Here is a 17,878-nt window from a genome sequence, read left to right as displayed (position 1 = left end):
AGTAGGCCCTTGTTGGTTATCTATTTTAAAAATGGCAGGGTGTACATGCTCTCCCTAGACACCCTACCTAACTGTCCCTTCCTCCCAGAAGATGGGATTTTGAATATTGGTACTTAACCAAGTCCTCAGCAACCTGCAATGCAGGAGACCCCGGTTCGATTCCTGGGTCGGGAAGATCCACTGAAGAAGGGATAGGCTACCCACTCCAGTATTCTTGGGCTTCCCTTGTGGCTCAGCTGGTAAAGAATCCGCCCACAATGTGGAAGACTTGGGTTAGATCCCAGAGTGGGGAAGATCCCCTAGAGAAAAGAAAGGTACCCACTGCAGTTTCTGGCCTGGAGAATTCCATGGACTGTATAGTCCATGGGGTTGCAAAGAGTCGGACACAACTGAGTGAGTTTAAAAAAAAATTAAAACCGAGTCCTCAGCAACCCCCCACAGCTAGACGAACTATCTTCATGTTTCTAGTGACTAGAAAAATTTTGCCTTCTTTGCTAAGGGAATCCACCTTCAGGCTGTTTTCTGCCCTTCCTACTGGGTCTAACCTGTGAGCTGGCAGGTATTCTTAGCCCCTCAGAACTTGGCAGGGCAAGGAGTATCCTTGAGGGGCGTCAAGTCCTGTGAGTCAATAATTCCGAGTCAGAATATGCTAAAGGGCATGGAACAGATTGTATGGGACGAACCAGAGGTCCCAAAGCTTCTTCCTTCCAGAATCGCTGGGACATAGGACATAGAAGGCACCAAACCAGTGTAATAAAAATGTGAAAAATGGACCATTTGGATCCAAGGAGAAACCTTGAAATTCATGCTTATTATCTGGCATTTTATCTGCCACAAAGCAAGTCTAAATGCTAAGGTCCTCATTGTAACTGTGAGGAAAGGAGCCCCAACACTCTCCGTGAGGAGGAGCCTGGGAGGACAGAAATCAGTTCTAGGAACATAACATTTCTGAAGGGCTTCATCTTCTCTTCATTTACATTCACCATCGTTATTTGTGTTCTCTGTTAACTCATGTAAAATCACAACCAAGAAAATCCAATTTACAGAGGGAATTAGGAGGCGGTGTTAGGAAATAGCACCACAGAGTTCAGAAAAATATTAAGAAAAAGTCGAGTAATTGGTTGCACAAGCTGTTTTATTCGCTGGTTGTTTGGACTGACAGTTGATGACAATCAGAAGTTTCAGAGGCGGAACTGGGGAACCTGAGGGAACAGCGGCAATTTTAAACATTTTTGGTGGTTGTCACAAGCAAATATAAGGAATGTTGTGTTTTTGCTTTCTCTCTCTGCCTTTCTGTATATGTCTCTCCTTTGTGTGTCTCTGTCTCTCCGCCCACATCTCTCAGCTTCCTTTGTCTTCACAGTGCAAACTCTGCCCCTGATGACTCAATGACCCCAGAAATGGTCCTTCCAACGGGCTCCAGGGTTAAAGGCTGGAGTGGGGGAGTCTTGAGGGCTGGGCTCTGTTCTCTGCCCCCCCCCCTCCCCCCCGGTGACCTGGACAGAGGGAAGGGGCAAGCTTCCTCCACGACCTGGAGCGCAGCTCCTGTGACGAGCTCCCTACCAGGCCCTGGAGCGGAGGAAGGAACAGAGAAGCAGACCTCAGGGCAGAAGGGACTCAGAACAAGTCAGGTGAGAAATGATCAGCCCTGTCTGCTGCAGAGGTGCCTCATTTGCCGAAATATGGCCCTAAATGGATGGCCCATTCTGGTAAAAATGTTTTATAGACTCAAGAATAGTCTGCCCCAGGCAGGATCACAGGACTACATCATCAGTGGAAGGAGAGCTAGCACTCTGAATGATGCTTTCCAAACTGCATCACAGGGTGGGGGGTGCAGGGAGACTCCACCAGATGCAGGACTGAGACCCCAGCAGGGAGACTCCCCCAGATGCAGGACTGAGACGCCAGGAACTGACTCTCAGACCCCATCTGGCCTGGGTTTGGCTTAGACTCTGAGATCAGATGGGGTCCCAAGGCTGAACAGGGAGCAGCCAGAGGGAGGCCGCTCAGGAGGACTCAACTTTCTGCTCCTGGGACCCGGGGCCAGACTCCATCCTCTTCTCTCTGTCCACCCGAGTCACCAGACTCAGGAGTTCCCTAAACTGTATGCAACACGCAGGGGTTGTGTGCCTATGTGTGTATGTCTGGGTGGAGAAAGAGGTGTGTAGTTTATATGGGAATCTCAGACGTTTTATTTGCCAAAAAACCCCAAAACCCCTGCTATAAGCCAGCACTGCTACTCACACACGCATGGTCCATGTGGGCCCGTCTGCAACCTGAAAAAGCACTATAGTTCAGAGCTGTGGTTTTGGGTTTTTCGGCCATGTTTGCCCTTGACTGCTGGCCCTGAACCGCTTCAGTTCTGAGGTGGGAGGAAGGGCGCTTTAAGATCCGTTATTACAAACTTGAACATGTAAAATGCCGCTGGGGACACAGGCCTGTGTGTGGACAACAGCATTTCACAACTAAAACACAGAACGAATGTATTTAAGCTGACTGACTTGCCAGGATTCTCCAGTGAAGCAGAACCAGTGAGACATGTATATTGATACATCTGATAACATCTAGGGAGAGAGAAAGACCACAAGCTCACCTTTACTCAGACCCTCATGGGCTGGCTGAGGCCCCCCCTATCCCCACATGGAGAAGGGATGCTTCGCTCAGTTCACTGATTCAAATGTTAATCTCACTGGAAAGATTCAAATGTTAATCTCATTGGAAAGACTTCACAGTCACATCCAGACATAATGTTTTGCCAACTATCTGGGCACCGATGATCCGGCCAAGTTAACACATAAAATTAACCATCACATGGCAACACTGCCAGAATCATAATTTCCTTTCCTAACTGGGAAATCCCTATGTAACTCATTTTTCAAAAGAACCATCCATCTCTCCTTTCCTCTGTTTCCTGAAGTAACTCAGCAATTACGAAGATCAGTTTATTCCATCTTATCAGCATCTGTGCTCTCCTTTTGCAGGAAAAGTGTTGGAAGTATGAGGAAGTTGCTGTGAACCAGCTTTCAACATTGCACAGGAGAAGGAAATAGTTGTTCTCTGAGAGAGTCCGGTTCACATCACCAGTGACATTTCCCGGAGGGGTTAAACTCTTAATGGCCACATACTCTGCAGAAATAATGAGTCTGGCTTTCTTTCCATTTTTTACCCCCAGTGTCTGGATATTGACTCTAATTGGTCCAGGACAACATGGCTCTGCGTCAAGGTCTTGGAAAGCATCCAACTGTTTCATATATAATTTAAAGTTTATCTGCCGGACATAAAGCAGAATTATTTTTAAGTTTGGACAAGGACACTGAAAAACAACTGTAGGGTGGGGGAGGGACAGGGCCTGAAGGCAGCATTTCCTTGTTTAGCAAGCCGGTTCATTTAATCTTGGACTTTCCCAAGTCTAGGGAAGAAGGGGCGAGAAGATGAGGCACCAGGAAAACGGCAGATGGTGGTAGAGCTGTGGTTGTAGATTAGCTCAAAATTAGCTCAGGGGTTGGGACAGAAGGGAGTTGCTAAGATGAGGGATCAGAGGAGAATCGGGACCCGGGCGACACCTCTGCCGCCTTTGAGACCCCGAGCAGAGGGCCCAGCAAAACCCGCCTGCATGCCCTCTCTGGGATGGTAAACCTGTGATATAAGTGGTCATATAAGCCACAGAAGCTCGGGGTAATTCTGCTTGGGGTAAGCAGTGGAGAACCAACACACTGGAGGTAAGCTGTGACCTCAACATGGCATGTGATTCTCCCTCTTGTATCAGAGAAGCCTCTTATAAGGCCAAACAAACAAAAAACCCACCACCAGCTGAAGAAATACTAAAATAAACACACTGCAAAAGAAAAAGAAGGGAAAGATGGCTGTATCTTTCCACAGACTCTGTGCATGCTAGGTCGCTTCAGTCGTGTTTGATTCTTTGCAACCCTGTGGACTGTAGCCCACCAGACTCCTGTCTGTGGGATTCTTCAGGCAAAAATACTGGAGAGGGTGCCATCTTCCCAACCCAGGGATGGAACTAGAGTCTCTTATGTCTCCTGCATTGGCAGAGGGGTTCTTTACCACTGCACAGTGTGGGAAGTCCCATAATAAGCAGAAGAAAGGAAAACATCTAAATTTACATATGCATGTGTGCGCACACGTTCACACAGTTTAATGGTATTTCTGACTCTCCTTCATTTATTAACATATCCTAAATACACTTCCATGTAAATGGAGATTTGTCTTCATAATCATACCAGCAATAGAAGGCCACGTGTATATTTGCATCAAAATGTACTTAACCCATTGTTTGGACTCTTAGTTTGTATCTATTATTTTTTATTAGGTTGGCCAAAAATTTCATTCAGGTTTTTCCATACCATCTTACAAACTGTTTGGCCAACTCAATATATTACAGACACTCGATGACAAATGGCCAATCCTCTAAATTACAAAAATGTCAATTTTATAAGAAGATAAAGACTTTGGGACTAAAATTCAAAGTGCAGAATGCTGCAGAAAGGGATTGATGATTCTGGAGGCCAAATCCTGGACTGGGGACACCTCTGGCTGGAGAAATGGGAACCTGGCTCCACTCTCCCGGCCAGGACAGGGAAGGGCAGCCTCCTGATGCCCAACATCTTCTCAGCATCGCTGCTCAATTTCACTCTGTGGAGCAGGTGCGCTCAGACTCTGCAATCATAAGAATGTGCTGCAACTTGTTGAAAATACGTCTTTCCAGGCAGCATTCCCAGAAACAGGGCTTCTGCGGTTCTGGTGGAGCGGGAAAAACCAGGCCAGGTGATTCAAATGACCACGGCGGGGTGGGGTGGTTGGTGGGTTTAGAAGTTGCTCCATCACTTCTACTCCAGGGTAGAGATCAGACCTCTGGCCTTGTCCATGGCAGGTATTTGTATCTTTTATGCAAAACAATTGTGATGCTCAGAGAAAGGGCAGGAGGATAAGGCAAGTGCGCGCACACACCGCTCTGTCCAGGGCAGCCAGGAGTAAACCACTGTCAGGCTGCTACGGGTGGACGGGACGGCCTTGACTTAACCTCTTTTCCCTGTGTCCACTCGGCGAATATTTGCTGCGCAAGTAGTAAGGGGATACTGTGCCGTCCCCACAAGGAACTGATGATGCGGTCGCTTATGAAACTCTTTTTTCTGGCGGTGACCGTACCCCAAGCTCAGCGCTGTGCGCTCCGAAAGACTGCGCATCCATCTGCACCCGCGGCAGGAACCGACGGGGACCAAGCTCCCTGTTCATCCATCACCTAGTGGACCAAACACTAGCGCCTCGGACACCGCGGCTTCCAGGGTCTTATCGCCTCGCCAGGACCTTCCTGCCCTTCCCCCGCCCCTTCCCTTCCAGCGCCCAGCCCGGCGCCAGCAGTCGCCAGAGTCCCCGGGTGTCCTCCACGACCCCAGTCCGCCTCCTCGTCGTGCTGCCAGAGCCCCGGTGGGGACGAAGCCGGCCCTTCGTCCTCGCCCGCAGGCGACGCCCACCGACTCGAAGATCCGCAGGCCGTAGGAAAGGCTGGGGCGCCCGGGCCCCGAGAGCCACCCGGGCAGGAACCCTGCGGGAACGGGCGCGCGCCTCGGCGACGGTTCGGACCCCCCAACCGCCAGTGACCCGGCGGCCCACGTGTGTCGCCCCGCACCTCCACCCGGCCTCCTGGGCTCCCCCAGCGGGATGCTCTCGCCCACCTGCCGCGTTCCCGCGACCACGGTGGCCCCGCCCACCTATAGTTCCGCCTTGCCCCCGCACCCTCCAGTTGCCGGGACACCCCTCCCAGTCCGCCCACCTTCGCGGCCAACTCTCCGGCGGTGCCCTCCCCGCGGCCTACCAGGGATGCTCCGCCCACCTGCGGGGCTGTCCCCTCCCACCTCCGGGCTGTCCCCTCCCACCTGCTGGGTGTCCCCTCCCTCCGAGGCGCTTCCGGCTCGTAAAGCTCCTCCCATCTGCGATGCACACCGCGCCCCCGAACCGTGTGGCTAGCCCCGGAGGGGTCCTTCCTGCCCACTAGGCTCCGCCGCCCCCGGAGCTCGCCTCAATCAGGCGCCCCCAGCCCCGCCCGCGCCACCGCCCCCGCGTCCCCGCGCCCGCCCCAGGCCGCCCATTGGCGCGCGCCGCGCGGGCGTGGCCGGCGGTTCCCGGGGCGGAGGCGCGGGCGGGGCGCAGTGCCTACCGAGCGCCCTCCAGAGCGCGGTCTCCGGCCTGTTCACGATGGACGGCCACGACAGCCCCCCGACCCCCAAGGGCTCGCTCCGAAAGTTCCTGGAGCAACTCTCCGGAGCTGGCAAGGCCATCGGCGTGCTGACCAGCGGCGGGGATGCCCAAGGTGCGCCACCGGGTCCCCGGTCCCAGGCGGGGGGCGCAGGGAGGGGACCAATGAGAAGGGATGTGGGGGTGCCGGGGAGAAGGGACCCCTGAGAAAGGATGAGGTGCCAGGAAGAAGGGATTGGGGGCCCGAGAAGAGCAAGGAGAGGGGTACCAGGGGTAAGTGACGGTGGGAAGAAGCCCGGCGCCTGGGAACCTCGGAGGTGCCTTCCCGGGGCGGGAGCCGGTGCGGCCTCGGAAGGAGTCACTGCGGGACCCGCGCGGAGGGCGCGGAGGGCGCAGGTGTCCCTTACCCGGAAGGTCAGTTTTCCATCTCCACGTTTATTTCCTAAATTACGACTGGCGATGGGGTCGCCTGGACCTCGTTCGGACGTCCCGCCGCTTCCGCGAGGCGGGATGAAGCCGGACGCCCCTCCAAGGCTTGGTTACAGCGCGGCCACTTCCGATGCCGCTGCTGCCGCCCCGGCTCCGTCCCCGACTCCCCACACCTGGTGTCGCGGGGAAGACCGCTGCGTCCCCGCGACGGGTCTGCAGCCCCGCTACCCCCGCGCGGCGCGGGCGGGGTCCCCGCTGCTGTCCCGCGGCGTGCGGCGGCGAACGCACGGGGTCCCAGCCCGGGTAGCCGGGCCGCCCGGCACCGCCTCGCGTTTCCGCTGGGAGATTTTAAAAACGGTTTTCCGCCGCCCTCATCTCCTGTCTCCTTCCGGCTCGTCACCAAACCGAAAACCTAAGCGGATCACTAGGCCCTCCCCACCAGCCTCCCCTGGATGGGAAGGACCAGGAAGCGGGGACTCCGGGGTGTCTCCAGCGCCGGGAGCGCGGACTTGGGCGCCGCCCTCCACCCGCGAGCCTGGAAGCTGGTCTTGGGGGAAATGGGGCCCCAAGGTTGGGGCCAGCGGACAGCCGAAGCGGGGATGACACGGCCGCGCCCCTAGCACCGGGCGCACGTGGGGGCCCGGGGATTCCTGATCCTCGTAGATTCCCGGGTGGGGCGAGCCAACCGCTAGAAAGCGGGGCGCTGCCCATGCGCTCTGAACCTGGAGGACCGCAGGCCAGAGACGCCTCCCGCGCCAGCTTCTGGCGTTTCTTTTACCCCCTTCCTCCTATCCAGATGAGCTGAAAGGCCCCTTGCCTCTTTCTCACCTCATCTCACCACGCGCGGTGCAGGGATGCTTAAGCGGCTGGCCCACGCCCTCGCCTCCGCGCACGCTGCTGGTGACCTTCCCAGCGTCCTTGAGAGGGGCGGGCAGGGAGGGGGGGCTGCAGGTGGAGAACTGTGGCTGCAGCCCCGCCTGCCCCTCGCGCGTACGTGATGCCGGGCCCGTCGCAGCCCGTGCGCCCCGGACCCCGGACACCCCGCGCGCTGCCGGCAGGAGGCCAGGGGACCCTGAGTCCCTGGAGAGCTTCTCCCTGTCCTGTAGAAGGTGGTGCGCGCTGCATCTGTCACCGCCCCCGCCCCACAAGCCGGCTGAGCCCGAGCAGGCTGGTCTAATTTGGTATTCTAGTAAAGTGTCCCCAGTAGAGACAGAAAACGTGATCCAGCGAAGACTGTGTCTTCGGGGGAAATGGCAGAGTGAAACTGATGACATATAGCCCACGTTACTTACCTGATGTGCTGGATGGGGTCCCGGCCGGGTCGCTGCTGGGCTAAGAGGGGCTTCCTGATCAAAAAGCACCTGCGTCCCGAGACGTAGGCTACCCAAGTTAGGAAGCATACTGAGTGACTCTTACTGTGGGCTTGGAAAAAGATTAAAATGCTGGCACAGAAAAAGGAACTGGTCTCTTAATCCTCCAGCTTTCAAGGTCAGAGTTGCAAAGTCATTTAGAATTAAGGTGTTGTGTCTGTTCAAAAAAAAAAAAAAAAAATGTAGGTCATTCAGTTGAGTCCTTTTCCATAAATTTGCTCAGCTACCTGGTAGCTGGTGTAAAGGCAATTGAGGTGATGATGCAATAGACAGAATCAGCATTTTCTCTGCTACTTACCTGCTACTTATCTCTGTCACCTGTGAGCAGTTGTGAATAATAGAGGTCAGTAAGTCCATACCTCTTCTTCTCAGTGGAAAAGGATACTTTGAGAATCAGAATTATATGATAACGTCAGATGGTATGGTCAGGGTGATGGGAGTTGTCCTGATGCCTGGAATGGGCTCCTCTGGGTGGTCCCTGCTGGAGAGCCCCCGGTGGCCTGGCGTTTGGGCATCTTCCCTGGGGCAGAGCTGAGACTGTTGTCTGTTTCTTCTTGGACTTCATGCCAAGTTCCACTTCCTGTTCGATCCTATCTGGTACCTGACTGAACAGGGACATGCATTTCTTTCTGAGAAAGCTCGCCTGGCTATGTGCACCAGGGGGCTGGTCTCCGCAGCAGCAGACTTAAGCTCCTTGAGGAGGTGATTCCTCGAGATGATGTTGCTCCCCCATGCTCTGCCATTTTGTCTTGACTGTATGATAGCCATGCTTGATTTTCCCTAAGATAAGAGAGGTTTCCTCATATCTAAAGACAAAGGAGAATAACCACAAGTCTTAATTTCAGCATAGTTTTCTACTCAGATGTGAAACAAAGATAAAATTCCACGTGAAGAAGGCTATAGCTGCTGGTTCCTGTGCACAGTTCATGTCCTAGGAGCTTTGTGGTTTTCGTCTCCAGGCCTGATTACTGTCTTGGTTTTGGAGGTGGGGAGAGTAGTAACCTTGTTAAGGTGGCAGGCTCTTAGGTGGCCCTTGGCAGGATTTAAACCAAGTGCAGTCTCAATCCCAAATGTTTTCCAGTAAGCCCTGCTCTTAAGGCTGTAGCATCTAATTAATACTCAGAAGCCAAGTTTGCTCAAAATTATACAGGTGATTTTTTTTTTCATGACACCAAACTTTTCATTAGTAAGGCAAGTGGCATTTTTCTTTCTGTTTTGCAGACTATGAAGAAGTAATTAATTTGCCACAAGTAAAAACATTTTCCCTCAAACTAGAAACAAAAGAAGTTAAAACTTTTAAAAGACTCAAATGGAGTTTAAGACTGTGCTTTAACAAAGTACACTGGAAGACAGGATCACTGTGAAATTTCTCTTACTAAAAATATATAAACTACTTAATTGGTATAAAATGTCTTAATGATTTCCTCAGGAAATTAATGAAGAAGTAAACTGTAATCATCTAAAGGAAATAACCTAAAATTTCAGATAGATACTTAAACATGAGACAAACTGCCCTACTTACCAGTCAAAAGAGAAAGAAGATATTACATAGATTATACAGATGATTTTTAAGCAGCTTTGCAAGTAGAAGATAAAATGCATTTGTACAATGAGAGCATCAGGGTGGCTACATTGATGTCACACCTGAGACTAAAGTGATGAAGCACTTATTTCCAATGGAATTTATATTATATGATTGTTGAACAAAATGAAAATCCTCCAGCTATATTCCTGACTCCCCCAGCCCTAGCTACAGAGGAAGACTATTTATAAGGCTAATTATTATTATTTTCATTCTTTGGGTCACTTCCATTGTCACAAGTAATGTCTGCAAATTTCAGCTGATTTTCACTTTAACCTACAAGAAGTTTCAGGTCAGTGCACAGACTTACCATAACAAGGTACCCACCCCCGAAGCAAGACTGTGTCATATGCCGAAAATGACTCCTTCCTTGTCTTAGACTCAAATTGAGGGCTTCTGGAGGGCCCAGTAGAGATGAACGTGCAGAGAAATGGACCTACAGAGTAGACTGAACAGAAAAACTGAGTCTTTTGACCTATAGCAAAGTCAGCTAGTGTTTACAGAAAGCTGATGGAAATCAACCCTGAATATTTATTGGAAGGACTGATGCTGAAGCTGAAGCTCCAGTACTTTGACCACCTGATGCAAAGAGCTGATTCGCTGGAAAAGACCCTGATGCTGGGAAAGATTGAGGGCAGGAGGAGAAGAGAGCAGCAGGATGAGATGGCTGGATGGCATCACCGACTCAATGGATATGAGTGTGAGCAAACTCTGAGATAGTGAAGGACAGGGAAGCCTGTGTGCTGCAGTCCATGGGGTGGAAAAGAGTTGGAAAGGATTAGCGACTGAACAACAACATATGTAGATGGAGTCTGTATAAGCCTTTCTACTAATAGGGAGGGTTAGCCATTAAAAAAAAAAGAACGAAATAATGCCATTTGCAGCGCAACAGATGGACCTAGAGATTACCATGCTAAGCACGGCTTTGTGACTGAACAAGTCAGACAGAGAAAGACAAATACACAATATTACTCGTGTGGAATCTAATTTTTTTTTAAAAAATACATAAATGAGCTTATTTACAAAACAGAAACAGACCCACAGATTTCAAAAACAAATTTATGGTGCCCAAAGGGGAAACGAGGGGGGCGGGTAGTAAATTAGGAGTTTGGGATTAACATACACACACTACTATATATAAAATAGATGACCAACAAGAACCTGCTCTATAGCACAGGGAACTTTACTCAATATTCTGTAATAATCTATAAGGAAAGAGAGTCTGAAAAGGAGTGGATATATGTATATGTGTAACTGAATCACTTTGCGTGCACCTGAAACAAAACACTGTAAATCAACTCTACTCCAATTTAAAAAAAAAAAAAAGAGTAACATTTAGTGATCATTTGCTTAGCAGTAGCCACCAATGCTTCCATGCAGTAACTCCGATGTTTCACACACGAGCAAGTGAGCTCTGAGATGAGCTGAATGGGCCACGTGGCTACAGTGGGAAGCGGTGGCCCAGGACGTGTGTCCATTCACCAGGGTGTTTCTGGCGCCCAGGGCAGTATTGGGGGCACCTGGCAGGTACCCAGATGTTTGCTGAATCTCCCTCCTGGAACCTCACCTAGAATGGACTCCTTCCTTCTGCAAGATGGAGGTGACTAATCTGTCTTCTGGCTGTCTTTTCTCATGAAGTCATTTTGATGAATTAAGCCTTCACTAATCAAATGCACTCTTTTTTTGTGTGTGTGTGTGCCTTGCCACATGGCTTGCGGGATCTCAGTTCAACCTGGGATTGAACCCAGGTCCTACACAGTGAAAGCTTGGGATCCTAACCACTAGGCCACCATGTGCGTGCGTGAGTGCGTGTGTGCTAAGTCACTTCAGTCGTGTCTGACTCTTTGTGACTCCATGGATTGTAGCCCTCCAGGTTCCTTTGTCCATGGGATTCTCCAGTCAAGTGGGTTGCCATGCCCTCCTCCAGGGGATCTTCCTGACCCAGGGATCGAACTGGTGTCTCCTGCAGCTCCTGCATTGTAGGTGGATTCTTTACTGCTGAGCCACGGGGGAAGCCCACTAGGCTACCAGGCCACGATTTTGTCAGTGGATTGCCCAGCAGTGCCAGCAGAGAGAAGACACCCATCCATGTGTCCTGGATGGACAGACAGTCGACACCCCTCAGGGATTTGTCTCACTGGTGTCTGACACAGGGCTCGGTGATTGGACACGGCAGGGTGCTGAGAAGGCGAGGTTGGTAACTGGTCACAGGACACCTTCTCCTGTGGACTGTTTGTCCTTCCCACACCTGAATCACTAAAACAGGGGAGCTTTGTGGAGGGCTGCAGTAGCAAGAGCAAGATAAACTGTGTTTTAAGTTTGTTTTCTGACCTGTGCTGACGTCCTCCCTTTGGTACAAAGGTGAAAACCCCGTGGTATCAGGGAGTAGCCAGTAAGATTAAGCACTGGATCTTATTTTTCAAAACAGAATTTAAATGTTGAAATTAGTCAGGGAGTGGTTGTGGGCCCTAAGAAATATGCAGGGGGAAACGGCTCAACATGATCAAAAAGGGCTAAGCAAGGAAGTTTATTAGGCTTTTCAGACCATGGGGAAATAAAACAGCCCCAATTTTTTATTAGAAGCAACACAATCCTCGTTTCTTACAAATTACTCGAAGTTTAAATTTTATCAGAACAGAATCTTAGAAGCCTCTCTTAGAGGTTGCTGGCCTCCCCGGTCAGAAGGAAGAAGTTATCTTAATGACTGTCTTACATGCACCATGCTTTTAGTAAGAAGCTACTTGAGGATACGTCACGGCAGGAAGACAGTCTAACAGTCCCTTCTTTCTATCACACCTAATTTGCTCACATTTCCCTCTTAACTGCTCCCTGGGTTTTTCAAGGTTTATTTTTGGTTCCCGTAACAAGCCCAGTCATTCCCTGAGGATCAGGGTTCTAATTTTTGCGAGAGACGAAGAGGTTACTCTCCAAAGACTAAGGCACTTTCTTGGTAGCAGGATGATGGTTCCCATGGAAACAGTTATGGAGGTTGTTTGAATTATGGGGCCTGGCTGCCAAAACAAAACCAAAAGGAAAAGGAAGGAAACTGACTGTGTCTGAAGGTTTACTAAAAACAGCTGTTGGAGTGCCCTGGAACCTGGGGCTGCTCTCCCAGGAGACCTCAGACACCAAACCCAGCCTGGACCCCACTCGTGTGTCACAGAGACGGTCGGTGGAAACTGGCCTTTCCTGTTGCCCTCTGTTTCTGTCCTCTGGACACTTTCTGGAAGGCACCCACCTGCGGGGCCAGTGCCAGGCAGCAGCTCTGCCCTGTGGGCCCCAAGTTCAAGCGGACAGCCGGCCTCTCCACAAACATTTACACAAGAAACCGGGCCCAATGGGCGTTTTTCCCTCTAAGTTTCCTTCCCTCTCGAGGCAGTTATTAGTACAGTGGTTTTTAAGTTACAATAAGGGGAAGAGTAGGGCTTACACCCCAGCTTTGCCTTTTACTCGTTTTGTTCCCTCGGCTATTAATTTATTCACTCAGGGACTGACTCTCTGGGCTCCCAGGAGGACCAGGTCCCCAGGGCTTTGTGGGCACATCCGCCCAGGTTTGCAGAGCACTCAGCCCTGGTCATCACTGAGCCCCAAGCAGGATGGCTCTGCTCAGGGCCCAGTCAGAAGGGGCCACCGGGGCTGCTGGGAAAAGCTTGCCTTGCAGCAGATTGCTCTAACTGCCCTCGAATAAAAGCCCTGGGGGCTGGGCTCTCTGATGCCTCTCAGATGCCAGGACTTCCTCTCACAGGATCTTGCTAGAAATGGGTGCTTAGGACCCTCCCCAGACCCTGCCTCACGGAGCCTGCTGCAGGCTGAGGGGACCAGCCCTGAGAGGACAGGTCGGGTTCCCAGGTGAGTCTGGGTCAGCCCCACAGGGCAGGGGAGGAACTCAGGCCGGGGGGCTAGCAGGAAGGTGGTCAGGCCTCTCGGGTGGGGGTCACCCCAGCTTGTTATTTCACTTGGGGGTCGCCTAGGGTCACCTCTGACAGTCTGCTGCTTGCCATTCCTGCTGCCCCGTCTCCCCCACTTGCATGTTTTAAAATCTCCTATGTCCTCTTCATTCCTGCCTTTAGAACACCCACCACCAGCATCAAGAAGTCTTCAGAAGTGACAGCAGTGGGGGGCGGGCAGGAGTCCGTGTCATTCGTGCTGGCATCCTGGTAATGAAGGGCTGGTGGGGCCCCAGTGTTTGGCGGTCGGGCTCTCGATTCCAGGGCCACAGAATGAAGTTCTGGAATCACAGGGTCTGTGGGGAGGGCACAAGGAGGTGCGTTTGTTCGTGGGGTCGAGGCCCGAGGCTGTGGTGAGATGGGCGGGTGTGAGCGCCCATCTGGGAGCAGTGGGACAGCCACGTTTAGCGTGCATATTTATTTAATGTGGATTTATTTGTTTAACGTGGATTTATTTCCAGCTTTTTCAGCTCCACAAACCTGGTAACCTTTCAAAATTGTCACCTTTCAGAGGCAGCAGTCTTAATCCCACATTTCCAGACCTAGTTCAAAGAAATTTGAAAGTTTGTAATCATCTTCTGAGCCAGTTTACCCTCCAAATATATACAAACTAAGTCTCCTTGTCTGTGGAGTGTATTCCTGGGACCACAGGTGCTTTCATTTGTTGCTTTGTTTACCTATAGCACCACTTACTTTATGGTCCACCTTCTCCAACACCTTTAGTCCAGATGTTTGTCCCTGAAATTTAAATTTACGAAGGCTACAGATTGAGACCTTTGGGGGCCCAGGGGCTATGAGTTTTCCGAGACTCAGGGCTCCCTCCTTTCAGAGAGGAATGGTCCTCCCTTCTCACTATCCTCCTGATGGCTTCACTCATCACCTGGGGTGAGGAGACACAAAATCCTGTCCTGTTCATGTAGGTCTAGATTATGGTCCATTTCACAGATGGCTGCCCAGAAATGGGGCTTCAGTGGAAAGCAGAATGTGGTTTTGTTGTTCAGTTGCTAAGTCATGTCTGATTGTTTGTGACCCCATGGACTGCAACACACCAGACTTCCCTGTCCTTCACTATCTCCCGTAGTTTGCTCAAACTCATGTCCATTGAGTCGATGATGCCATCCAAATGGGGTGTAGCAGTTTTATACAAGGATACTTTGCACTTTTAATCTCCTTTAAGGCTCTGGGGAAATATGGAAAATGGCCTAGATTTTATCTTGATTAGGTATTACTTATAGTATATTGGTTTAACTTGAGCTTTGGTTCATTGGTTAAAGCGTCTGCTTGCAATGTGGGAGACCTGGGTTTGATCCCTGGGTCAGGAAGAATCCCTGGAGAAGGAAATGGCAACCCACTCCAGTATTCTTGCCTGGAGAATCCCATGGATGGAGGAGCCTAGTTGGCTACAGTCCACGGGGTCCCAAAGAGTTGGACATGACTGAGCGGCTTCACTTTTTTTCCTTTTAATAGGATTGTGTAATTTGTGTTTAAGACCCCTGATTAAAATTTTATTCTTTAACATTGGCAGTGGGTGACAGTGTTTCATCTCCTCCCCAGACCAATGGGCCTCTTCAGTCTCGTTTTCTTTGAATTTGGCTACCTATAAGAAAGCATCTCTCCTCTCTGTTGTTCTGCAATTGCATGGAATCACCTGCAGATTCATACCAGATTGAGGTTGCGCGTGTCCCGAGTGTGTTTGCAGTGAAATTCTAAACAAACATCCTGGCTCTGTTGTGATGCTCCCTGCAGTCCAGCCTGTGACTCACTGGTCTCTGTACTCCTGTTCCCCGCTCCCTGCACTAGTCCTGGGGGGTTCATGTCGGGACCGCTGTTCACAAGAGGAGGCTTCCGAGAGGGTGCATGGTTTTCCCACTGTCACGGTTAGTTAACTAGGGCCTCATCAGTAACTACTGTGCCTTCCTCTGCAGGCATGAACGCTGCTGTCCGGGCCGTCGTGCGCATGGGGATATACGTGGGCGCCAAGGTGTACTTCATCTATGAGGTCAGTGTCACGTCTCTTTCCACTTTCTCTGCGGGCCTCATGCCTGCCCAGGGCTGCCGACCACAGGCAAGGGGTGACGGGCACACAGGGTACCAGCAGGGGAGCCCACGTACCAGGAGAGCCTCCTGGGGATGCTGGGGTCACGCCCCCTGGTCTAGATGCCCATCTGTGAGATTTGTCTTAGGGAGCAGGGCTCCTAATCAATAAATGAAACAGGGCTCAAAATGCCATTTTGACATCAACTTAGTAGACTAAGGATCTCAAGCTGGTCGTATTTATTTGTACTTCCCATCCCTATAGATATATTCACTGAAAATGCAGCCTGAATGTGAATAAACATTAAGGTAAATGGAAGAAAGCAGCCTCGTTGCACTTTTCATCATAAATGAAAAACCCAGGCTACCTCCCTAGTGTCTGTTTATACCTTAACTTCAAAATGGAGCACCTGAAAGCAAACAGCAGGGATGGTTGATTATCCTGCTTTTGAGGTCCTGGAAGCTTAGAAGGCAATGGCAACCCACTCCAGTACTCTTGCCTGGAAAATCCCATGGACGGAAGAGCCTGGTGGGCTGTAGTCCATGGGGTCGCTAGGAGTCAGACACGGCTGGAGCGACTTAGCAGCAGCAGCAGTAGCAGCAGCTTAGAAGTAAGTTGTGTTTGTCGGGAAGGCACCCCTGTAGCTTCAACCACATGGTTTATTTCAACAACTATTAGAAAAAATAACTTATCATTAGTTTTTGAATTCATAAAATATAATAAAGCTTTCTAAAAATGAAAATTAGAGAATGGTTTTTTAAAATTGCTTAATTCTTCCCAAATCACTGTTAGCATTTTATTCTGATTTCTCCTCGTATTATATATGTTAAAGACTGGAAGGAAATATTTACATTATTAACATCATAGTATATATATTTTGTGTACTGTATGTTTTATCTGCCACTATGTGTAACAATTTTCTATGTCTGTAAAATTCCATCAACCTGATGTCTCATCATTTACCTCATGTTCTCATGCCACCGAAATACATATAGATCACCACCCATTTTTCAGCTTTCCTAACACAGCAAGCCCTAGATTAATATTTGAAGCTGCTCTATACTTTGCATTATTGCTGTGATCCCAACAGACAGCATCTGGCCAGGTTAAAAGGGATGGTTCTCTTATGGGTCCTGCCAAAGTGTTCCTTTGTTCTGGCTCCCACCCACTGCCCTTTTGTTTTATTTTGCCTTGGGGCGGGGTTGTGTGCCTTAGAACTTGAGTGTGGGCCCTGCAGCCTGGGCTGATAGGAGATCCTGATGCATGAATACCTGGGTTAAAGGTGTCCTCGGGTTGCAGCCCCCACAGATCTGGCTTTTCTGTTACGCATAGTAATTCAGACTCACTGGAGATGAACAGTCCTCCAGCTTCTGGTTCCAGCATGTTCCCCGGGAAGCCTTTGATTGCTTGGCCAGCTGCCCCCCTGTTTCCCCTCTTGGTGGGGGTGGGGGTGGGGGTGCAGTTCTGTCCCTCCTGGGACCTTTAAGACCGCCTTGCCGGGAGGTGAGGGAAGTCAGTTGAGTTACTTCATTGAAGAACCTGAGGGGTGTGGGCGGTACACTTCCTCTGTGTCACTTCTCAGTCACTGGCGGGGCTGGGACAGGAGCTGGCATGCACAGCAAAGCAGTGATGGGGGCGTGTCTCACCCCCAGGCTTTGTTGCCTTGGAGACGGTTTTGGGTCCTCCTAGGATGAGGGGCATCTCGTGAGCCAGGGACGCTGCTCAACATCCTGCGTCCGCAGGATGCTGAGGGCCAGTGACGCCCTGCCTTCAGCCAGGGGCCGCACCTGGGTCTGGTGTGACTGGGATGGTAGGGAGAGGGTGTCTGTGGATCCTGGAACCCACACTGTAACTGGTCAACTTGAAGTCGCCCTTCTCAGGCTGAGGGTTTTCTTTGTGTGTTTGTTTCTAATTGGCACCGTGTTCTGCGGCTGCGTCTGTATTCGGGGGATATTTTGGTGTATCCAGATGTACCTCCACCAGACTTTGCGCTTTGCTTAATGAAGGAATTGAGGCACATCAGGTGTCCTGGGCCTCCACACACCTGGGCTTCCTTCAAAGAATGTGTGGGGTCTCTCTGGAAGAGTCTCAACACCCAGAAGCCGAGTTCCTCATGAGTAACAGGGTCCTCCTACTGACGCCATTGGGCCGAGCTCTTCATGACCTCTTGGGGTGGGGGTGAGGGGGCGCAGGGGCATGGTGGGCCCCCAGGAGCTTGGTGTCCTGCCCTCCCTTGGGAGGGCCACAAGGCCTCCTGAGTCTGAACAGACGCCGTTCACAGGAGCAGGGCATTCTGCAGTTCCTC

General features: G+C 50.9%; 1 protein-coding gene across 2 annotated transcripts in view; it reads left to right on the top strand.

Annotated features, from left to right (window-relative positions):
• The first annotated feature begins 6,150 nt into the window (after nt 1-6,150).
• PFKP (phosphofructokinase, platelet) overlaps nt 6,151-17,878 on the top strand; it is a 48,580-nt gene continuing 36,852 nt past the window's right edge. The window contains exons 1-2 of one of the 2 annotated variants that reach the window (XM_061126590.1): nt 6,151-6,325; nt 15,464-15,537. In XM_061126590.1, coding sequence (XP_060982573.1) covers nt 6,211-6,325; nt 15,464-15,537 — 189 coding nt within the window. In that variant the 5' untranslated portion in view covers nt 6,151-6,210. The remainder of the gene's footprint in view (nt 6,326-15,463; nt 15,538-17,878) is intronic. The other variant, XM_061126591.1, reaches the window with a different exon arrangement.

The sequence above is a fragment of the Dama dama genome, chromosome 23 (assembly GCF_033118175.1).
Source record: "Dama dama isolate Ldn47 chromosome 23, ASM3311817v1, whole genome shotgun sequence".
Lineage (NCBI taxonomy): Eukaryota > Metazoa > Chordata > Mammalia > Artiodactyla > Cervidae > Dama > Dama dama.
This window is presented reverse-complemented; position numbering and strand designations above follow the sequence as displayed.